The sequence below is a fragment of the Notamacropus eugenii genome, chromosome 3 (assembly GCF_028372415.1).
Source record: "Notamacropus eugenii isolate mMacEug1 chromosome 3, mMacEug1.pri_v2, whole genome shotgun sequence".
NCBI lineage: Eukaryota > Metazoa > Chordata > Mammalia > Diprotodontia > Macropodidae > Notamacropus > Notamacropus eugenii.
In genome coordinates this window covers 412,417,757-412,444,941 of record NC_092874.1, presented here as the reverse complement: position 1 = coordinate 412,444,941, position 27,185 = coordinate 412,417,757, and the positions used below count along the sequence as shown (strand labels likewise).

Genomic DNA, 27,185 nt, shown 5'->3' with positions numbered 1-27,185 from the left:
AGGCATTCAATAAATACTCACAATACATAATCCACAGGACTGGAAAGGACTTTGGAGATTTGAGAATGGCTTTCATCTTTGCATGTTCCCTGTCACTGGCACCAGACACCTTATAAATAGTTGTTGAATTAATGAAATGCCTCATTTACTGATAGGGAAACAGGATAGAGGATTCTAAATTTTTGCATAGGAACACAACTTAGAGGCCATGTACTTCAACTCTCTTATTTTACAATATGAGGAAATGGAATCATTGAGGTTACAGGTTCTACTGACATTATTTAAAACAAATCAACATCTACTGGTGAAATAAGACTAATATTAACATAATTGTAGAACTGGAAAGGCTATCAGAGGTCACCAAGTCATAGCAACATAGATTTAGAGTTAAAGGGACCTAAGTGGTTACAAATCCAATGTCCTCCTTTTACAAATGATGAAAGTAAAGTATTGGGAGGTCTGGTGGTCTAGTGAAGCATGTGGACCACCTCTCTGAATAATATTTCTAAATATAATAAAATAAAATACACAGGATTATGAAGGAAAACAATTGCATTGAAATAAAAACATAATTTTTCCTTATACTAGTTCACTGTCCCCTGAAAACTCTTCACAGAATCACTTGCAGATCTGTGGGCCCCAGGCAAAGAAAACATAGTTATAAATATGGCCTTAAGAGTTCAGCCAGGTTCTTTCATACCATCACGCTGCTATCTTCTCACTAAGAAGGGGTATGCTGTGCTGAAATGACTAATCTCTATATTTGGATAACATAAGCTAATTTAATAATCACCATACTGATACCATTTCAGAGGAACTGACTTAACTGGGCAGGAGTACAGGAAGAATAAATAAAAACATTTTGCTAAATCTTTGATTCTCAGATGGGAAGTGTTATCCTCTGGAAGGGATCAAAGAACGATCCTTTCTTTTGTTTGCAATGAGGAGACATTTATTCATCTGCTGCAGTGGTCAATTCCAAAGGCAATCAACGTCTCTGACATAGCAGGTTTTCAAACATCATTTGTTGGATGAATGAGTCTCCCAATGCAATAGTCTCCTGTGTCGTTCTCATTTTTAACAAAAAGATGAAGTGACCATCACTCCCTGCTTTCTGACATGGATAATCTGCCATTTATGTATCACTAAGAGAGAAGTTAACTTCAAGAAAGTGGTTTGAGAATTACTGTCACAAAGATTTTGTTTCAGTTAAGACCTGAACTGTATGACTTCTAAGATTCCTCCCGTTAGATTGCTTGAATTGCCAATTCCCCTTCTCTTGGGACACAAAACTCAAAGAAAGCTCATCAAGTCCAATTCAGATAAGTAGTTCTATAATGGATCTGACCACAGCTATCATTACTCCTGGCTTTCTTTGTTTTTACATCAGCTATATTAGGGCACCAGAGCAGCAAAAGCAACCACCCCAGGACCTCAGGGTCCATCAAGTTTAATTTCTACCATGCACGAATCCATTCTGCCACATATTAGTGAGTCATCCAGTCTTTGATGGAGGATCACTTTAAGGGGAACTCTTTCCTCCCAAAACATTTCAGTTCCCTTCAGGACACCTTACATCAAAGCTAAATCTGCTTGTTTGTAACTTCTACCCATTGATTCCAGTTCTATTCTGTGGAGCCAGTAAGAACAAATCCAATCTTTGTGGCATGATAGCTCTCAATTGTTGTAATGTTAATAAGAGATAAAGATCTTCCCCAAGCATTAATAGGCCTGCCCATTAAGGGAAGTTTGATTGGGGGGATTTGTTTTGTAGGAAGGTCCATACCTTTTGTTAATTTCTAATGAGGCACTGGTTCTCAAGGATTGTGATGCTGTCTGACTCTGAAAAGTGTATAAATACTCTGAGGTGAGGTTTTGTTTTGGGGCTTACTCACTGGAAATGTTTGTCGGGACAGTTTAGGCTCTGGGCAGCTGCTAAGGAGCCCCCTGGCTTTGAAAACCCAGATGTTGGTGCTTCTCTCTCTGGTAACTATGTATGTATGTAATGGTCAGACAGTTGAATCTGTCTGCTGATCTGTGATATATGTATTGGAAGCCCTGTGTGTATTTCTCTGTGTTTTCTCTGAAGGTCAGTGTGCTAACTTTTCCCCCTGAACTAAGGTAAATGATACATGTGTTTGATTAAAGTAGATTGCTGACCCCTCACGAGTTTCTTTTCTTTTAGAAAATCAGATCTAAGAACCTGTACTGCAGGCCCTCCTGTGTATGTTGGGGTACTTGTTGTTACACAGTCTCTTAAGAAAGTTATTGGGGCAGCTAGGTGGTGCAATGGATAGAGCACCAGTGCAGGAGTCAGGAGGACCTGAGTTCAAATCTCACCTCAGACACTTGACACTCACTAGCTGTGTGACCTTGGGCAAGTCACTTAACCCCAGTTGCCTCATCCTGGGTCATTTCCAGTCATCCTGATGAATATCTGGTTACTGGATTCAGATGGCTCTGGAGGAGAAGTGAGGCTGGTGACCTGCACAGCCCTCCTTCACTCAAAACAAAGTCAAGTCCAAGTCATGTCATCATTTCTCTGATGGCATGGTCTTCTTCAGCAATGAAGGACAAGCACACACACAGGAGAGTTATTATCTGGCCCCTTTCCTTGCCTCTAGTCTCTCCTTCTCCAGGCTAAACTTCTTCATTCCATTAACTCATTTGCCTAGGGCATATTTTGAGATCCTTCTTCATCCTGGTTACCCTCTACTGGGTGGCATTTTGATGGAGGGTTTTAAGCATAATGGAGAAATTCTCTTACAACCCAATGAAGTGAGTCCTATAAATATTATTCTCCCCATTTTACATATAAGGAAACTAAAGACAACAGAGGGTAAGTGATTTGCCCTTTCGTAGCCCATAACAGTCATAATGGAGATCATAATAAGTCCAAATATTGTACCCACCCTTTGTGCCTCCCAACCTCCTGGGTCACTCACCTAACATGCATCTTCTCCTAACTCTCTGGACAGAAAACAATGCATTCTCTGAATGAATCCACTGTATGATGATTCCTCTTTGAATTCACCAAACCACTCCTATACAAGTTCATTTTCCATTATTTGGCACCTGTGAATATAGTGGTAGAAATGCAAGCACAATCTTCCACTCCCTTCACATTCTTCTCCCATTCCTCTTCTTGACTTGGACTTCAAAATGATGTGCTCTCTACTATTGGCTCATTCTAGACTTTCTCTTAGTTCTTGGGACCTCCTTACTAAGGAACAACTTATGACCCTTGTGGACTGCTAACCCTGGAATATCCCTAATATCCCTCTGCAGAGTCCATTCCCAAACCCTACCAATCCCTGTCCCATTGGTGAGTTCTTCCTGGATTCTTCATTTTGTGGTTCAGGGTGGTCTTTCTTCATTTTCCTCTGGCCCCACTCTTAACATTCTGAACTTCAAAACCATGTCGCCATGTTGGGTACCTTCACCCCTGTCTACCATTTCAGCTCCTTTTCCTGTGTTATCTTCATCCATTAGAAGATAATAAGCTCCTTGAGGGTAGTCTTTCTTTTTGCTTGGTTTAGTATCTTTAGTATTTAGTACATGCCTGATACATAGTAAACACTCAATAGATGCTTGTTACCCTCTTTCCTTCCTCCACCAGCAGATTTGAGGGAAAGTAGTATAAAAGCAAGGACCCTGACATACACAGAAAGACCTGCTTTACAGGTTCTTAGGTCTGTTTTTCTAAAAGGAAAGTGATTTTTAATGGGTCAACAATTACTTTAATTAAACACATATATCATTCATTTAGTTCAGGAGAAAAAGTCAGCACCCCAAACTTAAGAGAAAAATACAGAGAAATAAAGACCAACAGACAGAGCTTCCAACTGTTTGACCATAACCAATACATATATCACAGATCAACAGACAGGTTCAACTGTCTGACCATACGTAGATAGTTAGCAGAGAGAGAAGCACCAAAATCTGGGTTTTCAAAGCCAGGGGGCTCCTTAGCTGCTGCCCAGAGTCTCATCTGGCCAAACAAATACTTCCAATGAGTAAGCCCCAAAGTAAAACCCCACCTTAGACTATTTATACATTTTTCAGAGCCAGAGAGCATCACAACCATTGAGAACAAGTACATTAGAAATTAACAAAAGGGGACAGCCTTCCCTAATCAAGCTTTTCTTAATGGGTAGGGCCATTAATAGGTGAGGAAGATCTTTAATCTTATTAGCATTATAAGTAGTGGAAGACTCTCCTCCCTTGGACCCTTCCACCCCAATTGCTCAACAGATATCAATTCACTTCCTACTGCTCAGCCCCTCAGTGTTTCTATCTCTTGATTCCTTTTAATTCTAGGACATTGTCCTTCCACGGATCTAGGCCTTTTCAGATCACCTTAATAGAAAATGAAACTCCATGATCAATATATCCCTTGGTTGAACATATGGCATGAACACAATACAGATCATTTAATTATATTTGAGAATGTACTTGGGATGCCTTTTGGAGTTTACCTAAACCAGTGGAATTTTTCTTCTAATTTGTGCTTTTCTTTCCATGTTTAATACTCTTGCTCTTTTGTAAGACGTGGGTAAATGTCACAGGATTAGCAGCCAGGAGACCTGGCTCTGACACTGCCTGGCTTTGGACTCTTAACAGTCACTTGAATGAATTCAAAGCTTAAATAAACATTTATTAAGCAAACTATATTCTAATTGTTAGGGATACAAAAATGAAATGAAAATACTGTCTGCCCTCAATGAGATTATACTCTGTTGTTGGGTATGTGTATGTACCTGTGTAGGGGAAATCAACATTTATACAGTCAAATAAATTTCAAATACATACAAAATAAATTTTAAAAATTGGCTGTAGGAAAACAATAATCAATAAATGGGGGACAAGGAAAGGTCTCCTATAGAACACAACATTTCAATGGAAATTTAATTAGAGCTACAGAATCTAAGAGGAGGCAAGGACAGAGCTTATTCCATGCAAGGGACACAATCTTTGCATCTTTCTAGGCCATAGTTCCCTTATTTGTAAAGTAGGTTTGTTAGACCACATACCCTCCATGGGTCTTTCTAGCTCTAAAATGCCTTCATTCTTGTATTACAGAGTCTTTCATGTCTTTAATGTAAAGGGGCAGTATGGAATGCTTGTTGGAGGTGAGAAAGTCTGGTGAAAGGACACATGAATAATTCATTCAGGTTTTTCTCACATTATTCTATCAGTAAGATCACAAAGTTACCAAAAATTTCAAAGGCTGGCTTAGCCCTTTAGATTTTTTTTTAAAAAAAGATGTCAGTAATACTCTTAAAGCCAGAGATTATTCCCTTGGTGGTCTAGATAAAAGAAAATCTTTTATTTAAATTCATATCCCCACCACTGAAAAAATGCTAAAATTTACACATCTAAGAGAGATTTACATGGAACACTTCACTCAGGCACCTATGTTGTTTCATGTGTCCCTTTGCTCCTATCTAAACTTCTAAAGCAACAACTCTTATTATGAGAAAATCCAGCACTATTTTAATAAGAGTGAAGGGGCCAGAACATATGCCCACGAGAAGAGTCTAGAGTGAATAGATTAAGTACACAATGCATAGTTGTAAATGACTATAGTAATCTAGTGTTTGATTGGGTATCAGATTGGGTAATGTGACAGAAAATTAAAATGACAAATGCTGGAGGGAATGTGGAGAAAGAGGGACACTAATGCACTGTTGGCGGAATTGTGAATGTTTCAACCATTCTAGAGAACAATTTGGAACTATGCCCAAAGGGCTGTAAAACTGTGTATACCCTTTGATCCAGCAGTACCACCATTAGGAGTATATCCCAAAGAGGTTCAAGCAAAAGGAAAAGGACCCATATGTACAAAAATATTTATAGCAGTTCTTTTTGAAGTGGCAAAGAACAGGGCAGTTAGGTGACACAGTGGATAGAGTGCTGCACCTGGAATCAGAAGATATGAGTTCAAATTCAGCCTCAGATAATTCCTAGCTCTGTGAACCAGGACAGTCACTTAACCCTGTTTGCCTCAATTTCCCTACCTGTTAGATGAGCTGGAGAAGGAAATGACAAAACCACTCCTGTATGTTTGCCAATAAAACCCCTCATGAGGTCACGAAGAGTAGGACCCAACTGAAACAACACAACAACAACGAAGAACCAGAAATTTAGGGGATGCCCATCAAATGGGGAATGACTGAAGAAGTTGTGGCATACGATCTTAATGGAATCCCATTGTGCTATAAGAAACAATGAGCTGGATGGTTACAGAAAAACTTGGGATGACCTTTATAAACTGATACAGAATGAAGAGTGGGGAACCAGGAGATCAGTATACACAGTAATAGTAATGTTGTAAGAATGGTCAACTATGAAAGACTTAGCTACTCTGATCAAGACCATGATCCAAGACAATTCCAAAGAACTCATGAAAAATGTTATCCACCTTTAGTGAGAAAACTGAACTTTGTGTGCAAATTGAAGCCTAATTTTTACATCCTTCCTTCCTTCCTTTTTCTTTCTCTTTCTCTCCTTCCTTTCTTTCTTCTTTCCTTCCTCTTAATTTCTTTCTTTTCTTCTTTCTTTCTTCCTTTCTGTTGTTCTTTCCTTCTTTCTTTCTTTCTTTTTCTTTCTTCCTTCCTTTCCTTCTTTCCTTCCTTTCTTCAACATGGCCAATATAGAAATATGTTTATATGATTTTACATGTATTTTTGATATTATGTTGCTTGCTTTCTCAATGGGTATGGTGGAGTAGGCAAGAGAGAAAGAAAATTTGAAAATAAAAATAAAAAATGTTAAAAGTAAATAATATATTTTTAAAAGAGGCTAAAGTGCATGCTTGGTCCCTGCATCCCAGGATCTATCCCATCAGAATATTAGCTCCCAGAAAACAGGGATGGTTCCTTTCTTCTGTATTTATATCTCCAGGTATATAGTAGATTCTTAGTACATACTTGTTAATTGATTAATTGAGTTGCTGTAGCCAAGAGAGGTTAAATGACTTGGTCACATAGATACAGCAAGGCTCTTTTCCAGAGCAAAACTTAATATCAAATGAATGCTTTCTTATAATTTATAAGAAAAATATTCAAGGTCATCAAAGTCAAAAAAAGTCTGGTCAGGTATATATACTAGTAGAAGTACAACTGGCCCCCTACCTTCATCATTGTAAGGGTCTCTTAAGCTTTCCAAGTACTTGTACTGCTCTCAGACTAAAAGGGCAGGTTGAGTTGCCATCCTATCATTCAAAATTAGCACAATGAAAACTTCCCCTGCTGTGGCAGAACTCAAAAAAGAAAGGGAAAAAAATCCACATAATACAATGGAAATTTTTTTCTTCTCATGGTTAGTCTTTACATTTTACTCACGGAAGCCAGAACTGTATCATTCTTTATCCTCATCCAATGACGCTTTGTCAGCCATTAAGCAGGGGATTAGACACCAACAACGTTCAGATGGAAGAGTGGTTTCTGAAAGGGCTTGAAGTTACAAAACCAAGCTTACCCCAAAGACATGTAAGCAGAAGTTGACGTCTATCATTTTGCTACTGCTGAATTCTGGGTAAGACAATGATTTTCAAATTGGAAATGACATGACAAAGACATTTAAAAGGGAAATAGAATCTGACTTAGATGAGAAGATATCAGTATAACTAGATGCTACAGAGGTAGCTTGGTGGCATAGTGGGTAGAGTACTGGATCTGGCATCAACAAGACTTGAGTTTGATTCCTGCATCAAGAACTTAGTAATGGTGTGGTTCTTGGCAAGTGACTTCACCTCTGTCTGACTCATGTTAAATAAAGATAGTAATAGCACCTAACTTGCATAGTTGTGTGAAGATCAAGTAAGATAATAAATGGGAAGTGCTTTGTGACCCTTATAGAACTATACAAACATTAGTGCTGTTGTTATGTAAATGACACTGGGTGCTGGCAAATTCTTATTTATATTAATGAGTCATTAATGGGAAAGGCATTGTGCCATAGTGCACAGAGAGCTGACCTTGAATCTAAAAAGATATAGATTTAAACCCTTCTTCAGAGACACTCTGGCTATATGACTCTGGGCAACTTAAACTAGCAATCTTTCAGGTGACTCTCTAAGAATTTAATTCCTTAGACAACCCTCTGAGACTATAAATTCCAGAGCAGGTACTGATCTGCATTCACAGAGAACTTTTCTTCACTATTAATTTCTTATATTAATGAAATGACAGATCTGGTCTAAACAAAAACTAATAATCATAATAATATATTGCATTTTGTAGGACTTCACAACCCACAATGCGCTTTCATCTATATTGTTCAGATACGTTAGGGAAGAAGCAGAGCACAGTGGAAAGAGCGCCAGACTTAGGAGTCAGAAAGATGGGTCCAAATTCCTCTTTCAAACTTACCAGCATTTTGATCATTTGTCACTTACCACCTCTTAGCCCTATTTTCCTCATCTGTAAAATGGGAATAATACTTGTATTACCTTCACATGTGGCCTCAAGGCCACGGGTTCCCCACCCCTGAAACTCATAGGGCTGTTGTGTAAATCTAATGAGATAATGCATGTAAAGCACTTTTGAACCTTGAAATTATACACACACAAACATGTATTTTTGTATGTATGTTTATACACACACATACACATATATAATATATATAGACAAGATTATATGTACATGAAATTAGCTGTGGATAAGTATATATGTGTATATACAGGTTTATGCTTCTATCTTGATATATGTATGTGTGTGTGTATATATAAATATACATGGAGGCAGAGAGAGACAGAGAGAGAGGTGTTATAACTGAAAGAATTATAAATGAAAGAATATGAATGAGATCTTTGAATTACCATCAGAGAATCATGAAGAACAGAAAGGTGTCAGATGCCTAGAAATGGACAAACATAATGCCTAATTGAATTTTAATTTTTTTTTTCAAATTTTAATGTTTTATTGATATACTTTGTTTTTCACGAGTCTTTAAAAAAAATTGTGCCTTTTTATAGCTCAGAAAAAGACGTACGCAGGAAATCTCAGCATGGTAAGACCGAGACTAATCCCAGTAGAATTCTAGAATCAAGCAGGAGAAAGATATCTGCTATATTGCAGGAGAAAATTTGAGAGTTTCAATAATCCAAGCCACTTTTTTTGTGGGGGCAGGATACCAATGTTTTTCAGGTAAGGCTAAGTAGATATCAGTCTTAGAACATAACTCTTCCCCCAGGTGCTAGCGCTTTCTCTTTCCATAGACTCCCTATTTTTCTGGTACGCAATGATTTATACATACATTGTTTCTTTCATTAGAATATAAAATCCTTGACCCTAAAGACTATCTTTGGTTTTTTCTTTGTATCTCAAATGCTTAGTACTGCTCCTGGCTCATAGTACGTACTTAATGATTGCTTGTTGATGGATTTCTTTCTTTCTCCAAAGAAATAAAATTATAGGTGATCCAAAAAGCAGTGGAAAGAAAATGTATGGGGGTGTTAGAAGGTTTCAGTGAACTGACAATGATGATTCTGTGGCATAAAATGCATTATTGAAGAAAGAATGATAAGAAAAGAAGGTGGGCTATTCTTATAAAAAAGTGAAGAATAATTAATGGAAATTTCCTTTTTATCAGAATGGCCAACCTAGTTAATTAGGGGAATGATATAGAAATAGTAAACCTTATTCTCAGCAAAGCTTTGACAAAGTTTCTCTTGACTATCTATCTCGCGGAGCGAATGGAGGACTGTGGAACAAATCACAGTGGTTAGGCAGATTTCATCTCTAGTTTAATAACTTACCCAAAAAAATGGTAATTCTTAGCCTTGGTTTAGTACTTTTGGTAGTGATCTGGAAAATGACATGGAAGATAGGCTTATCAGATGTACACCTAATGCAAGCTAGCATGACTCTGTACTGGAATATAATCTATATCCAAAAAGATACTGGCATACAAGAAGGATAAACAGGTACAAATGAGATGAAAATCAGTTGTACCGCTGTAGGATATGGGAGATCTGTCTTAACAGTAGTTTGTATGAGTAAGATCAAAGGGCTTTAGATATGTACAAACTCACTATTAAGCCAGTAAACGGATGTCATCTTAGGCTCTAGTAAAAGAAGTATATTTTCTTTGTCCCTGGACGAAGAAGGCAACAGGTCCATGATACTCTACGTATTCAGACCATGATTACAGTATTATCTTTCTTTTAGGGCACCACATTTTTTCTTCAAAAATTTTTATTATCAGTTTTGGGTTTTGGGTCTACGTTTCCCAATGTAGAAAGTCACTCTTTATAACAAAGCTTAAAAAAGGTAAAAAAAAAAGTTCAGCAAAACTAACCGATGCATCAAAAAAAGTCTGATAATATTTGTTGTATCCCATAACCTTAACCCCAACCTCTACAAAGATGGAGGGGAGATTCTCATATCTCTTCATATTCTGTCTTTGGGGCCAGAGTTGATCATAATAATTTCACAGCATTTAATTTCACTTGAATTTTGGTGGCTGTTCTTTCCATTTACACTGTTCTCATCATTGTGTTAATGTTCTGTTTACTTCTTGCATCAATTCACATAACTTTCCCCTCATTTCTCTGTATTCATTATATTATTTCATGTAGTACAGTAGTGTCCCATTCCAGTCACATACCTCCACTTTTTCTTAGTCTTTGCTCAATCAACTGGCATTTACTTTGTTTATAAATCTTGGCTGCTATGAAAAGTGTGACTACAAATGTTTTGGTGTAGATAGGGCTTTCTTATTGACCTCTATGGGATATAGAAAAGTAAAGTGGAAGGGAATAAGTATATATGTAGGACCTACTATGTGCCAGGCTCTGTGCTAAACACTTAAAAAAACAAACAAACAAACAAAAAAAACCCAGCACGTATTTTCTCATTTAATACTTACAACAAGCCTATGTGGGAAGAGCTGTTATTATCCCCATTTTATAGCTGAGAAAACTGAGGTAAATAGCAGTTAAGTGACTTGCCCACAGTCACACAGCTAGTAAGTATTTGAGGCCAAATTTAATTTCGCGTCCTCTTAATTCCAGGCACAGTGTTCCACATTCCAAGTAGTTTGGTCTTTGGATCAATGGGTATGAATGCTTGATTTTATTCACATAATTCTAAATCACTTTCTGGCTACTATATTTTAAGGGAGTTATCTCTTAATGACCCCTAAAAGAGAATGAGCAGATTAATGAAGAGTCTGTAACTGTCTCATGAGGAAACTGGAGTTACTTAGTCTGGAGCAGAAGCAGTGTAAACATAACGACAATTTTATTTAGAAGGTTACAATGTGGAACAGTTAGACTCATGTTGTCCAACTGTGGTGTGCAGAATTGGGACGACTGCTTAAAAGTAATCAAGTTAGCAAACATTTATTAATTGTATACAATGTAAGTTTCAGCTTCTTAATAACTATTAAAAATACAATTTCTAATCTTGGGTGGTACTCATATAATTCCATACTGGGAGTATTGAAACAATCTAGATATTTTCATATAAGATATATTCTAAAAATGAATTTTTATCCTATGGAAGGTTGACTTTGATCTTCTGTAAGGGACTTTTCCTGTTTGAATAGTAGAAGTTGCCTTTCATTGTTTTTATATGAGATTTCACAGAATCATAGATACTTTGAATTGGAAAAGACTTAAGAGATCATCTGGTTGAAACCTTAGTCTCTGTCCCTGGGAAGTAAGGCTCTGATGAATGAACTTTTGCCTCACCTTGTCTCCAACCTGGCCTCCAAATCACTTCCCCGCCATTTCCACATCATGCTACCTGCTATTGTAGCTGTCATCCATGTTTTTCCTTATATTTTCCAATGTTATCTTTCCCCATTATAATATAAGCTCCCTGAGGGCAGTTAGGTGGTATAGTGGATAGAATACTAGTGCAGGAGTCAGGAGGACCTGAGTTCAAATCTCACCTTAGACACTTGACACTCACTAGCTGTGTGACCTTGGGCAAGTCACTTAACCCCAACTGCCTCATCCTGGGTCATCTCCAGTCATCCTGATGAATATCTGGTCACTGGATTCAGATGGCTCTGGAGGAGAAAGTGAGGCTGGTGACCTGCACAGCCCTCCCTCACTCAAAACAAAAGTCAAGTGCAAGTCATGTCATTACTTCTCTGATGGCATGGTCTTCTTCAGCAGTGAAGGACAAACACACACACATAAGCTCCCTGAGGGCAAGGACCCGGGCTCTGACTGTGCATTCTCAGAGCCACTTCTACATCTGCTACATCTGCCCCTTAGGGTCCCAGAGAATAACTGTGAAGGGTTTGAAGTGTCTCTTCTTTATTTTTCATTAGCTCAGTACCTCAGTGGCTGTGTTCCTTCCATTGTTAGGGACCAGTAGCCAAGACCCAGTTTCATTTAATCACTTAACATCTATTAACTTTTATAAAAGTTTATTTACTTAGAATATATAGCAAGATTGAAGTCTAAATATTTTCCCCAATACCTCTAAGGTATACTCTCCCCTATATCATCTTGGTGGGGAGGATGGAGATGTGGAGAATAGACTGAAAATTCAGCTCAGTTCCTACACAGCACTTGTCTTAGCAAATTCACTTCCACATGGGATATTTCTGCTAGATGAATCCTTGTCTCAGCTACCACAGGGCTAAGTCATTCCTTGTACCTCAGGGCATTATTATTATATTCACTGCAATATCAAACTCTGGAATGCTGAGATGCTGAGGTGTCCTTCAGACTTTTCAAATTCAAAAAGTTTTGGCTCCATTCTGCTTATGGGTTGCCAAGAGCGAAGGAGTCTCTGAGCTCCTTCAAAAGTGCAGAGGCAAAAACACTTTGGACTGATACTGACAGACATTTCTGAAACAGATCAAAAATCTTTTTCACCATTTGATTAGCCAACCAGAATCTGTTACAGGATGTCTAAACATGCTCCACATCTTCTCCAGGGTATTTTGATTACATGGTCTCATGATTTTCCTGGAAGCAAGTTCCCTAGAATTCTCTATGAGAATAGGTTGCATCATCTGAAGAAGCTGATGGGGTCTGCACATGCACCAGACTCTCACTATATTTGCTTGCTTATATTTAATTCCTAGCATTTAGTGAGTTTTTGGTACATAATAAGTACTTAATAAATGTTCACTGTCTGTCTCTCTGTCTTTCCGTCTATCAGTCTATCTGTCTATCTATCTATCCAGTCTGTCTATCTGATCTTTTTATATTTAATATATCTATCTGGCCTGGCTAGTCTATCTGTCTCTATCACTGTATTATCTATTGAGGGAAGAAGAGTCAGGGGATCCTTGGAGCTTAAGAAGAGATGAGAAACTGAGGTCTGAGGATATGAATTTGTAGAAGGAAAAAATAAGTTATGGTGGCCCCCCCTCTTTCCTTCTAACATATTTAGCAGCTGGGGAGTGGAGGAAAAGGCAGATAGTGCCTCAGGATTACACATCAGGAGAGAGTAAATATTGGAAAGATAAAAGGAAATGGATTCAAAGGTATATATAGGTCAGCTCCATTTTAATCTGATCAACTGGGTCAATGCTATGAAAGTAGGAGAGCAAAATGAACTGCATAAAGGATTGAAGGTAGAGAGTTTCTAGTGAGGACAAAGACCAACAGAGGAGTGAGACAACAGGTGGGAAGATAGGTGATTGTGATCAGAGAAGGGAATTTCAGAATTCAAGATCTTGGAATTGGAAGAGTTTTGGGTGGTGGTGGGTCTACAGTGTGAGTGGGGTGGCTCAGGTAAGTAGTTATGGAGATCACAGGCATTGAACAAGTTGCTAAACTGGAAGCTAAGGGGGCAATGTGATGGAAGACTGGATCTGTAGAAAGGGAAACCTGAATTAAAATCTCAGCTTTGATGCTGTGTTACTATGAGTGAATCACAACTTTTTTGAAAGCCTCAGGCTCCACACCTACAAATAGGGTAAAAAATGCCTAAAGTTTCTACCTTACTGGGCTGTCCTAAGACTCAAATGAGATAATAAAATCATAACTTGAGAGCTGTAAGGGATTTCAGAAGCCACATAATTTTACAACTAAGGAACTGAGGTCTGCGGAGAATTAATAACTTGTCTAAAGTCACTAAAATATTAAAAAATGCCAGAACCTGGCTTGGAAGTCAGGTTCCCGGACTCTGTATTCAACTCCCACTGTACCAGACTTCCCTCCATAACATATATAATGTGCTGTCAATACCTCAAAGAGCTATGTAAGTGTTAAAATTATTAATGTGACTATTGAAAATAGGAATAATGAAGGAAAGGTTAGAGTGGAGCGCAAAACTAAAAACCAGGTACTGAACTCATGGAGAATGAAGGGAGAATGACCTTGAGGTAGAACAACCTTTAGAGGTAGGTAATATTATTGTTCCCATTTTACAGCTCAGGAAACTGAGGCAGAGAGTGGGATTAAGTGATTTGCCAAGAATCGTGCAGCTAATAACATCTGAGGCTGTATCTAAACTCATGTCTTCTTGTCTCCAAGTTCACTACTCTGTCCACTGCACTACTTGGCTGTCAATGAGGCAGAAGGAGGGTCCAGAAGTGATCATGCAAAGTGGCAAATATGCAGTTTAACTAGCTTTATTGACAGTAACCAGAGATACTATGGCATGGGGAGAAAATCAACTTTCCGCAAATACTATGTTTTCCTGTAGTCTTTGTATAAAAGAATATTCTATTTTATAATAAAAGACAAACTCCTCTGTTTGGCTTTTAAAGCGCTTTATAGACTAGCTTTAGACCATCTTCCCACTGCCCTCCCAACCCCTCTACATATTAGCCAGTGTGGGCTACCTGTGGTACCCTACATATGACATTTGATTTCTGGCCTTCAAGCATTTGCTCAAGCTATTTTCAATACTGGAATACTCCCTCTCCTCACTTCTGCCCCTTGAAATCCAATTAGAACCATTAAAGGCTCAACTCAGTTGTCACCTTCTACACACAAAGGCTTTCTGAATACTTCTCCACACCAAGTTGTCCCACTCTGCCTGTCTGGTAATTACTTTTGTATCTGCGTATTACACCTCTCCAGCTAAATTCTTTGAGAGTAGAGATGATGAGGATGAGGATGGTCTTTGTATCCTCAGTACCTAGAACTATGCTTTGCACATAGTAGGTGCTTTAGTGCACGCATGTTAAATTGAACAGACTGGAATGGAAGTCCTGTGAAAGGAAAAGCTCTAAGATGAAGGGATTTATTAATACCTAAAGGGAAGGGCAAACTAAGCAGAACCCAGAGAAGATGTCCACAGTGGATGAGGGAACTCCAGTGACAGATTCACCAACAGAAGCAAATAAATCTTCACTTGCTGTTTTAAAAGTTTGTTTATTGTGTAAAAGACATCGAAATGTGTGAACAGATCCAAAACATTTGAAACTGTAGGGAAATCAAAATCACCAGAGGCTGTAAAGAGCACATGAGAACAAAGAATCAAAGATGCTGAGGATATGCTGGCACCACAAACTGAAATCACAGGTAAAATTCAGAGGCAAATGATAATTACACATGAAGAACTAACATATGAGAAAGGCATTCTACTTGCCAATAACAGCAATTCTAGAAGAAATAGAGGAGGCTTAGTCAGTTCTCTCCTATACTGTCACTCCTTCACATCTAACATAAGTGAGTGATTAGTCACCAGGGGTGAGACAAGACTTCTTGCTGGGACATCAGTTCTATGACCTTTGGCAAGTCACTCCACTTCTGTGAGCCTCCATTTGCTCATCTGTAAAATGGAAAATAGGAAGGAAATGGAGACAAAAGGCCAGTAATATTGAAGCTATAATCAGGGAAGTAAGTAATTAAAGACAATTTCCTGAACTGAAAGGCAATCTACAGCAACAAAGCAACAGGGGATTTCAAGAGCAGTCCTCCAAGAACGAGTCCCAGACACCCACCCACTAATCAAGTTTTCAAACTCTGAAGACAAGGATATGGGATTTTAAAATTTGGCATGAAGAAAAGGAGAGAGTGCATTTAATCATACCAAGATCAGAATGGCATTGCACCTGCGTCTCTGACTTTGAAAGAGGGATGGGTTTAGGGGGAAACAAACACACACACACACAAACAGAAGCTCTACAAAGGAGGAAAATAAATGGAAATTTCACAGCAAGACAGTGCCTGTGCCAAGCTACTCTCTGAAGCCTGAAGAATATTTCAAAGGTGAGAGGATCTGAAGCCATTTGTCGATACAGGTCCTCAACTGCATGAATCACTACCCACAATACCTGAAGTCAAAAAGAACACGAGCTAGAGAAAGCACTTAAAAAATAACAACAAAGAAACCTAGACAGCTCTAAAAGAATGAATTTTTAAAGCAATAATAAAGCCCACAGTTAATAATATAAAGCTACTCAACCCAAATATTAAAAAGAATTATTACAACTACAAACTGGAGGCAGAGAATTATATAAAGAGTTTCAGATCAGCTGTAGCTAACTACAAAATGTGTACTGAGGTGAATTACGCTAGAAGAGTCCTTAAAGGAAGAATAAAATAAATGATCATTTCAAGAAATACCGGACAAAAATGAAAACAGTTGTTATGATGGAAAAGTTTAAAAAATAGGTAAGCTGGGGTACAGCTAGGTGGTACAATGGATACAGCACCAGCTCTGGAGTCAGGAGGACCTGAAATCAAATCTTCCCTCAGACACTTGACATATACCAGCTGCGTGTCCCTGAGCAAGTCATTCAACCCCACATTGCCTCGCAACAAACCCCTAAAGACAAAAAAAAAAAAAAAAATAGGCAAGCTGGATGATGTACCTTTCTAATATGCTATAAAAGAACAGTTGAAAGTCTGCTCTAAAAAAACCCATTAATGAGGATAAAAGCAAATAATATCCATGACCAATAGACCCATACAAGGATAAAAAAAAGGATTCTGGGAAAGATTAAAAAAACCCCTCAAACAATCCTTTGAGTCCAAGGAGCACATTTAAAATCCAACAACATAAACAGATTAAACATGGAGAGACCATTGAAGATTAGTCATGTGAAAATAAGGAAAGTAGGGGTTGTCATCATTATGTCATAACTGGAAGATTTGTAGAAAGTCAAATTCAGCGGCATAAACAAGTTTAATATATAATAGTAAAAAGGGCATTAAGCAATGACTACTGAATGATGCTCAATCTCTGTGGTCCAAACAACATGCCAATGAGACACAAACAGGAAAGACAGGTCAAAATGTAGGAAATAGATGAAATTATAATTTAGAGACTTTGAGATCCAAATATGAGAACGTGGAAAGGATTAGACAGTCAAAAAATAAAGAAAGTCTAGAGCTGAATAAGGGCAGCTAGATGGTACTACAGCTGGAGTCAGAAGGACTTGAGTTCAAATCTACCCTCAGACACTTACTAGCTGTGTGGCCCTGGGCAAGTCACTTAACCCTGTTTGCCTCAGTTTCCTCATCTGTATGATATGCTAGAGAAGGAAATGGCAAAACATTCCAATATCTTTGCCAAGAAAATCCCAAATGAGGTTATGGAGAGTAAGATAGGTCTGAAATGATCCAACAACATAGTTGAAGAAAGTAAAATGAACTTACATACAGAGGAAACAGTACAGGGCTATAACCTCAATGAGGGTTTTTTCACAGAGCAGGAAATTTAAAGGCACCAGCAGAAACTTTTTGGTATCCTGGGGTGCACTTCCCCTCCATGACAAATTGACAGTTACAACTCTGGATGAAAGAATATACAATTTTTTTCAAGTATATATGGTTAATTCACAAAAGCTTGATCGTATATTTAGATATAGTGATACCCTTAATAACTATCTGTAAAGGATAGGCTAAATTTGAAGCAACAGGCCAAAAACATATACACACACACATATATGTATGTAAACATATATATGTATGTATGTGCATCATAATCAAAAAACAAGGACTCGAGGGCCTATATTTCCCTGAGCCTGCTGGCTCAAGCTGGCTGCCTTCTTGACCTGACGGCAAGCAGCCAAGAGCCAATTTCCCGTTTTACTTAATGTGCCACAACTCTTATGGCAGGTGGCAATGCAAAGGAATGGAGAAGCTTTTATTAGGCATATTACCATATATCAGACATTATGCTAAGTGCTAGAGATCCAAACAAAAAACAAGACCATTTAGCTTTCATTCTAATTAAGGAAGAGGGCACATTTAGGACAAATCAGCTACAGGGCAGATGGAAAGATCTAGTAGTTCCTTAGTGGCCAGGTAGGTACACAAATCCCAGAAGCACTTAGGGTACAATGGCAAGTCAAATGTCTGGTGGTTTAAGGAATATAATGGCAAAGCAGAAAGGAAGGTCCAGAGGTTGACCAGCTAATTGGAAATCTTGCCACTAAGGTTGTAATTGGTGACTTCTTCCTTATTTTAGGTGAATGAGTTGCCATGTCTCCCAACCAAGAACTTATGAGGAGAGAGATGGCCTCAAACACTGGAATGGAGGAAGGGTTTGGTTGCCTTAGGCAGGGGGACTTATAAGGTGATCAGTATACATCTGGAATCAGGTTTCAATGGCAGGGGTGTAGGGTGGGAAGGTAATATTATAATGGTCCACAGAGATCTTTGCAAGGTGGACATCAAAAGAAAGAAAATGCCAATAATAAATCTAAATGCAGGAATAAGAAAAGTGGAAAAACAAAACACAAGCACATATACAAATGTACAAATTGTTTTAATGAAAAAAAATTTCCCATGCTACTATCCCATTCAATATAATATGGAAAAGTGTTGTAATTGTTACCAAAGAGGAAAAGGCAGCACAGAAAAGACTGCAGAAAAATAAGAAATAAAAGTATCAGTTTTGCAAACAATGGTTGAATACTTAGAAAAATAATGGTATCAATAAAAAATTATTAGAAGTAATAGATAAATTCAGGGAAATTGCAGGATATAAGATAAAATCACAAAATTCAATTTTATTCCTATTGGTGATACACAGCTAGAAAATACAATGAACACAAAGATTACATTTACAACAGTGCCAAAAATATGAATTATCTAGGTATTAACCTAATTCAAGACACAAGAGATTTGTTGAAAGCAAATTGTAAAACCATAAAGGGAAAAAAATGAAGGAAGGCCTTTAAGAGGCCTTGAGTGTCATCTTTTGATAGTGGAAATCATGGGAGGATTCTGTGTCACATTTTCAGACAAGAGCAGAGATAACCTAGTCTGGAAACAATTTCTATCTGAGACTATGACCCTTAGTAGTATGACCAAATCGGGGAAGTTCTCTGTTCTCTCCTCACCTCCTACAGTCAGAAACAGAGTAGTAAGGTCTCATCAGACTTCCCCAAATTCCTGGAAATATAAAACCAAGATATTTTTGAATAGATGTACATAGAAGAAGACGAACAGCTTTACACAAAGTATCATTTAAGCGAGGAGAGGGGTCGGAGATGTGGAATTTTACCAAGAAAGAAATAGAATAGTCCCCTATAAAATTTCCACATATGAAATCTTTAATGATCTTTCTGAGCAAGTTGAAAAAGACAGGTGATCAGGTTACCATTATCAGAGGAGTCCTGGACATTGGTACATAAAGCCTAAGGCTAACTGACTCCAGCGTCAAGGATGTAATATCAAATGGGGCAGCAATATTTAAAAATAGACATATATATATATATATATATATATATATATATATATATATATATATAGAGAGAGAGAGAGAGAGAGAGAGAGAGAGAGAGAGAGAGAGAGAGAGAGAGAGAAGAGAAACTCCTTCTATGCAAATACGGTGATTCCATATATAGATATGGATGTTCAGGTGTAATAACAGTCCCAGGTATAATAATATATTCTCACTTGGAGTCTGAGTTTAGTGCTTAGAGAACTAACTAGCTGACTAGCCACTTAGCTGCTGCAGCCTCTATCTTCCCCAGCAGATTTTTGGCCTCCACCCATCAGCTTCTGACAGTCTCTAGATATCTCTAGATGAGTGATCACCTAGAGAGCTTGTCCAATCAAGGCTTGTCCACTCCTGATCTCTATTGTACTTCAGAAACTCACCAAAAGACCCCTAAAGGAGGGGTTTCCCCCAGTTATTTGCTGCTTCTCTGTGTGTACTCTTCATTCTCTTTCACTTCTCTTTCTCCTCCATGGCAAAGTTAACATTATGGTCATTTATAAATCTGAGTAAAAATGTCTGCTTGGCTGCCATAATTATGTTTGCCTTCTCCGACTGCTTTTAAATAAATAAAATAAAATATACAGGATTGCAAAAGAAATCCATCATATTGAAATAGTTATCAAAATATTTTTTAAAGTGATTGATAAGAACCATTGGAAAAAGTAGTGAACAGTTTTTTTTAGTAGACCATTATCTTACACCATATAATTTCCAAATGGATATTTGACTCAAATATCAAAAGGTCACACGATTTTTAAAGATGGAGAAAATGAATGGAAATGTTTTTCACAGCTATGACTAGGAAAAGAATTCTTAATCAAGTGAAGGACATAGATCACAGATGATGAACTAGATCATTTTTATTGCATGAAAATCTAGAAAAAACTTTTATCCATGCAAAATTAATATCCAAACGTGTTTAGAGAATTTACAAAAATGGATAAGATCAAGAGCAATTCTCCAATGGATATGATCAAAAAATATGAACAAAGGGGTTCTCCAAAGAATTACAGATTATTAATAACCATGTGAAAGATTGCTCTTAATCTTCAGTCATGAGAGAAATGGAAATTAAGACAACTCTGAGGTTTCACTTCACATCCAGTAAATTAGCAAAGACATAAACAGTCAATGCTAGGGGAACAAACTGTAGGAAGACACTCATATTTAATACACTGTTGGTGGAACTGTAAACTGATCCAATCTTTCTGGAAAGCAGTTTGGAATTATGCTAAGAAAATGACTAAAATGTGCATACTCTTTGACCCAGAGTTTCAAAGCTTGGCATATACCCCAGGAAGTCAAACAGAGAAAGCAAAATCCAATATATCAAAATATTTATAGCAGTGCTTTTTGCGGTAGCAAAGAAATGAAAACAAATTAGAAATCTATTAATGGGAGAAAAAGTTAAACTATGGTACAGGGACATAATTGAATACTACAACACTCCAAGATGAGTATAAAGAATACTGAAAAGAAGACATATAAATGGGAAGACTTATGAACTGATTCAATGTGAAGTAAGCAAAATCAGAAAAAAAAAACCCAATTTCCACAGTAGCTCTAATAATGTAATAACAGCAGGAATAACTAAAAACTTTTTAATTTTAATAGTCAATCATGGCCTTGAAAAAAGATAAGAAAATGTATCTTCCTCTTTTCCTTGCAGAACTGGGGAACTATGGAAGTCCCCTAGTGTGTAGACATACACCCTAACCTGTATGTATATGTATATATGTATGTGAATATACATTTGTACATATACCTATACACATACTCTGACATTTACTAGCATGTACTTAAGCCACTTTGTATAACCCAGCTAAGGTTATGCAACCTAAGTATTCAATGGATGAAATCATCACCACATATTTTGAAAGAGTCAGAAAGAGAAACAGACACACACATGCACGCACACACATACATACACACACAAACACAGAAACAGAGAGAGAGAGAGAGAAAGCTTAGCACAAATGTCTGGCACATGACTAGCCCAATAAATATCAATCGATTGATTGATGTATGATATGCTATGCTCTGTTTTGGCTGATATATTGGTTAGCTTTGCCACATATTTCTTCTCTCTTATTTTATTCTTTGTTACAAGGTATGGCTCTGGATAGGCCAGGAGGTAGATGGGTTTTTGGTTTTTGTTTTTTATTTTTCATAATGAAGTTGATGTAAAAACAGAAGATTTCAATAAAATATGAATTTCACAAAAAGAAAAAGGGAACACACAGAAAAAAGTCAAGGGTAGGTAGAGTATCAATAAGGAAGGGGTGGTTAATAACATGAGATGCTGTTGACAGGTCAAGGAAGATGAGGAATGAGAGAAGGTGACTGGATTTGTAAATAAGAAGGTTACTAGTGACTACTGAGTGATAAGTTCCAGCACAGTTTTAGGGATAGAAGACAGATTTCAAGGAGATGAGGACTGAGTGGGTGGTTATGAACTGAAAGTTTTTTTTTTAAAAATATGCTAGAATCAAGAGTTTTGGGAGTGAAAGAAATGTAGAGAGAATATAAGGGCAAGGGAAAGAGTTTTTTGGATTAGACCACTGGTGGGGAACCCGCAGCCTCGGGGCCACATGTGGCCCTCTATGTACTCAGGTGCTGCCCTTTGACTGAATCCAAACTTCATAGAACAAATCCCCTTAATAAAAAGAATTTGTTCTGTAAAACTTGGACTCAGTCAAAAGGCTGCACTTAAGGACCTAGAGGGCCACATGTAGTCTGGAAGCCACAGGTTCCCTATCCTTGGATTAGGCAATCTGAACAGCGTTTTTGAAGTCAGAGGAGGAGGCACTGGGGATTGAGTAAAAATTCATGAATGTGCTACTTGTTGGAATAAAGAAGCAGGATCAGATCAAAGGCACAGGTAGAGAGATTAGCCCGGACAAGAAGTACGAAGAGGAAATAATGAGAACACTAAGATGTTCTGAATTATAAAACAGAGGAGTTGAAGGTGCTTATATCTGATTATCTTCTCAGTGAGGTAAGTGCCCAGGCAGTTTGGGCCAAAGGGCTTGGGAAGAAAAGAAAAGACTTGGAACAGTCTCTACGGAAGAAAAAAATGAGAGGAAGTCAATAATTATGTAGGACAAAGATTGTCAGGCACCAGTGAGGGTTCAACCCAGGTTATGTGACATCGATGCTTAATTTGTACAATCATCATCATATATTGTATCTGAAATTTATAAAGTAATTTAAAGTTTGCAAAGCATTTTATTACATAAATTATCTCATTTGAGCCTGACAACAACCCTTTGAGGTAAGAATTATAGGTATTATTATCTTCAAAGTGAATAGACTATTGGGCCTGTAGTTCAAATCGGACCTCAGACACTGATTAACTATGTGACTTAATCATTGTTTGCCTCAGTTTCTTCAACTGTAAAGTGGGACAAATAATGGTTTCTGTTTCACAGAATTTTGAGAATGAAATGACATAATATTTGTAAAGAACTTAGCTCAGTGCATAGCAAATAGTATGTGCTTAATAAATACTTGTTTTCTCTCTTATGGAGGTTAAGTTACATCTACAAGGTCACATAGGTGGTAAATATCAGAGCCAGGATTTCAACCCAAGGTTTCCTAACTCTAAGTCCATGAATGAATGAAAAAAACAAGGAAGCTTTGTTAAACATTTACCTTATGGAGACATTATATTACAATATTCACAATGCCATGCTCATTCAGTACTTTCTCCAGTGGCATCTTACATTCAGGAAGCAGAAACAGAGTGGTGCCGATAGAATAAAGTTGAGTACAATCAAGGCAAGAACAGTCACAGTGGTGTGGCAGAAGGTCAAAGGTGCCAACGATTTTAGGATAGTGGCAAGGAATCCCTGAATCAATGAAGCAGTTGAGGATGGAGTCAAGACTGGCAAGGAAAGCAAGTGATGCCATGGTTGAGGAGATAGATTGTAGGGGTGGAGAAACAGGAGTCTTCAAGGAGGGCAAAGAATACATTTAATGTGAATGAGGAAATGAGAGACTTAAAAGGATAGGAGATGGTATCTTAGAGAATTCATGGACCTGACAGTAAAATTCTGCTCTCAGAAAAGTAAGGTATAAGTTCATCTTCATGGAGTTACAAAATTAGGAAGTTAGGGTGTTACTGAAGTGTTTAAGGACAAAGCCATGATTAGGAATTCTGATCCCTGATTCAAATAGAAACACGAGAACATAGCTCAAACCATCTAGGTGAAATCACCCTGGCTTTTCCAGTACAGTAGTGGTCTTCAAGTCTGCAGCAATGGCCTGACCCCAAGGGAGTGGGTGATCAACTATTCAGAGGATGGGAAAGTGAGTCTCATTTTGGTTGCTGTCCTTCAACTTCAAGGAAGACCAAAACGATATCATCTTTGTAAAGTGAAATTTCAGTGTGTCCAACTGTGGCTGATCAAACCAATAGGAGCTCAGAATGCTCTACCACAGATTGGGCACAGATGGTCCATATGAATATTTGGGGTGGATATCCCAAATTTGCACATCTTGCATTTACTTTGTGCTGTCTCAATTCCGCTTTGCTCAAAGAGCACAGCACCTTCTCCTATGTGGGTACGTCATACTGAGCGGTCCTGTGCCAGTGTCTCCCTTGTTGCATAGTCAAATCCAAAGTTCTTGAGAGAGACCTTGAGAGTGTCCTTGTATTGTTTCTTCTGGCCACCATGTGATCACCTGCCCCATGAAAGTTCTCCATAAAATAGTCTTTTTGGCAAGCATACATTTGACATTCTTACAACACGGCCAGCGCATCAGAGTTGCACTCTCTGAAGCATAGTTTGAATGCTTGGCAAATGAACTTGAGTAAGGACTTCAGTGTCTGGCACCTTATCCTGCCCGGTGATCCTCAGAATCTTCCTAAGAGAGTTCAAATGGAAACGATTGAGTTTCCTGGCATGGCACTGGTAGACTGTCCATGTTTCACAGGCATACAACAAAGAGGTTAGCACAACAGTTCTGTAGACCTTCAGTTTGGTAGTCAGTCTAATACCTCTTCTCTCCCAAACACTGAGCTAGCCCTGGCAATGTGTGCATCAACTTCATTGTCAATGTATATATCCCTGGAAAGTACACTACCAAGCTAAGTGAACTTATCCACAGCATTCAAAACTTCTCCATTTTTGTAACTGATGGTTCCATGTATGGATGGTGTGGTGGTGGCTGATGGAGCACCTGTGTTTATTTCATGTTAATTATTAGGCTGAAATTGGCACAGGCAGCAGAGAATTGATCCATACTTTGTTGCATCTCAGCTTCGGAGGCTGCATTGAGTGCACAATCATGCAAACAGAAAATCATGCACCAACACTCCCTCCACTTTGGTCTTGGCTTGTAGCCTTTTCAAATTGAAGAACTTACCATCAGTATGGTAGCTGACCTTGATGCTGTGTTCATCTTCACTGAAAGCATTTGTCAACATGGCTGAAAACATCATGCTAGAAAGCATGGAAGCAAGCATATAGTCGTGTTTCACTCCATTGGTGACTGGGAAGGCATGCGAATCTCATTTTACCTCCTCACAAAAGTCAGTCCCAGATCTATCCAATATGTCCATATCATTTCTATCTTCTTTGCCTCCACCCTCTGATCTGAAAGCTCCCAAATGCCTCTTTTCTGAACTGGACACTCCATAGTAGCAAATCTCTAGGTTCCATTTGAAAAGTCTTCTCACCCCTCACTCTTCCCCCAGCATCCCCCACCTTGCCCCATTGTATCACCTAGTGGCTACAGCAGGTGCACTCTGGATACCACACTCTATGGCAGCAACCTATGTGTAAGAAACCCATCTCCTCTATTTTTGTTGCGTGTACGATAACTGATGAGTGGTCATGGAGTCACAAACCTCATTACATTATTTTTCTCTGCAAACCCACCATTCTTTCAAATTTCCCTATTTTTCTCAATGGCAGGTCAAATCGCCTTGATTACCACTTTCCCTCAATCCTTGATAGAGACCCTTAAGGATTCAGAGTCCAAGAGCCTCAATAATTATCTTGCTCCACCAGCCCTGCTTCCAGTTTGGCCCTTGAAGTCATCATTTAGAGGAGCAATTCTTGTGAAGGAGAGACTTGCCATCCCTCATGCTCGTTGCCAACCATCAACAGACCCAGACTGGAAGGTAAGGAGGAGAGCCTCAGGAAAAGCAGCAACTCTCATCCCTCCCTGACTTCTGATTCTTCCAGCCTGCCTACCTTTCCCCCTAGTCACCCTCAGCAAGAGTCTAGGGAAGCAAGCATTGTGGAAATACAACCTAGCAACTTCCTATAGCCCTAGTCTCCTCAGTAGCTCTAAGTACTGAAGACTCAAGGAAATTCTCTCCTCCAAAGTCTTTGACATTGTCAAGTGGTTCAACATCAGAAATGATTTTATTCATTGAAATGATATGAAAGCTTAACTACTGCACCCCAGGGACTATGGACTTTTTCATTTGATTTGTAGAAGATCCATACTATCTATGTTTTCTCACATACTAGAATGAGTTTCTTGAGGATGGGGACCATCTTATTTTTCTATTTGCATTTTTAATACCTAGCTCAATGTTTCACACATAGTAGGCACTTAATTAATTATTTTTCATCCATCCATCCATCCACCTATCCATCCATCCATTGATTTGATTATCCTTAATTCCTTGCTCTTGCCCCACATATCCAATCTGTGGTCAAATATGATTATTTCTTTCCTTATATTATGTCTTGCATCTATTTCTTTCTGTCTATTTTTATAGTGCCCAGACTAGTTCATGCTGTCATCATTACTCACCTGGACTATTGCAATAGCCTTCTAATCACCTTCTCTTTGCCTACATTCTCTCCCCTCTCCAATCTAATCACCACGCAGCTGACAAAGTAATTTTCTTACAGTACAAGTTTAACCACATCATTCTACCACTTGGTAAACTCTGGTAGTTCTCTATTACCTCCAGGTCTAAATAAATTTTATATTTATCTCAGTTTCTAAAAAAATATTCTATTTTTATAAATTTTATAATTACTAGTATAATAATTCACATGTTGTTGTTCAGTTGTTTTCAGTCATGTCCAATTCTTGTTGACCCCATTTGGGGTTTTCTTGGCAAAGATATTGGAATGTTTTGCCATTTCCTTCTCCAAATTCATGTATGTAATTTATAAATAAGTTCATAGACACAAGGGGCAGCTAGGTAGTGCAGTGGATAAAGTACTGGGCCTGGAGTCAGAAGGAACTGAGTTCAAATCTGTCCTGAGACAGTAAACTGTGTGACCCTGGGCAAGTCACTTAACCCTGTTTGCTTCAGTTCCTTATCTATAAAATGAGCTGGAGAAGGAAATGACAAAGCACTTCAGTACCTTTACCAAGAAACCCCCAAAGGGGATCATGAAGAGTTAGACATGCTTGAAATGTCTAAACAATCCCAAACATAAACATGTTGGAAATATTAGTTCATTTTTTTACTGATAGAGGTGCATCATCAGAATTTCAAAGATAACTCTCCTACTGAGTCTGCATGCCCTAGACTAAACCAAAGAGCAAGTCAAAAGGACAAAAGCACAATGATAGGGAAGGTGGGCCAGGAGAAGAAGAGAG

At 38.2% G+C, this 27,185-nt stretch overlaps 1 protein-coding gene across 2 annotated transcripts in view; it reads right to left on the bottom strand.

Annotated features, from left to right (window-relative positions):
• Positions 1 to 27,185, bottom strand: part of VWC2 (von Willebrand factor C domain containing 2) — a 188,217-nt gene that overhangs the window by 69,627 nt on the left and 91,405 nt on the right. Inside the window, exon 4 of one of the 2 annotated variants that reach the window (XM_072598131.1) lies at positions 15,283 to 15,701. The exons of the other annotated variant lie outside the window; for it this stretch is intronic. Coding sequence (XP_072454232.1) covers positions 15,652 to 15,701 — 50 coding nt within the window. The 3' untranslated portion in view covers positions 15,283 to 15,651. Of the gene's footprint in view, positions 1 to 15,282; positions 15,702 to 27,185 lie in introns of those variants that run through there. 2 annotated transcript variants of the gene reach the window in all.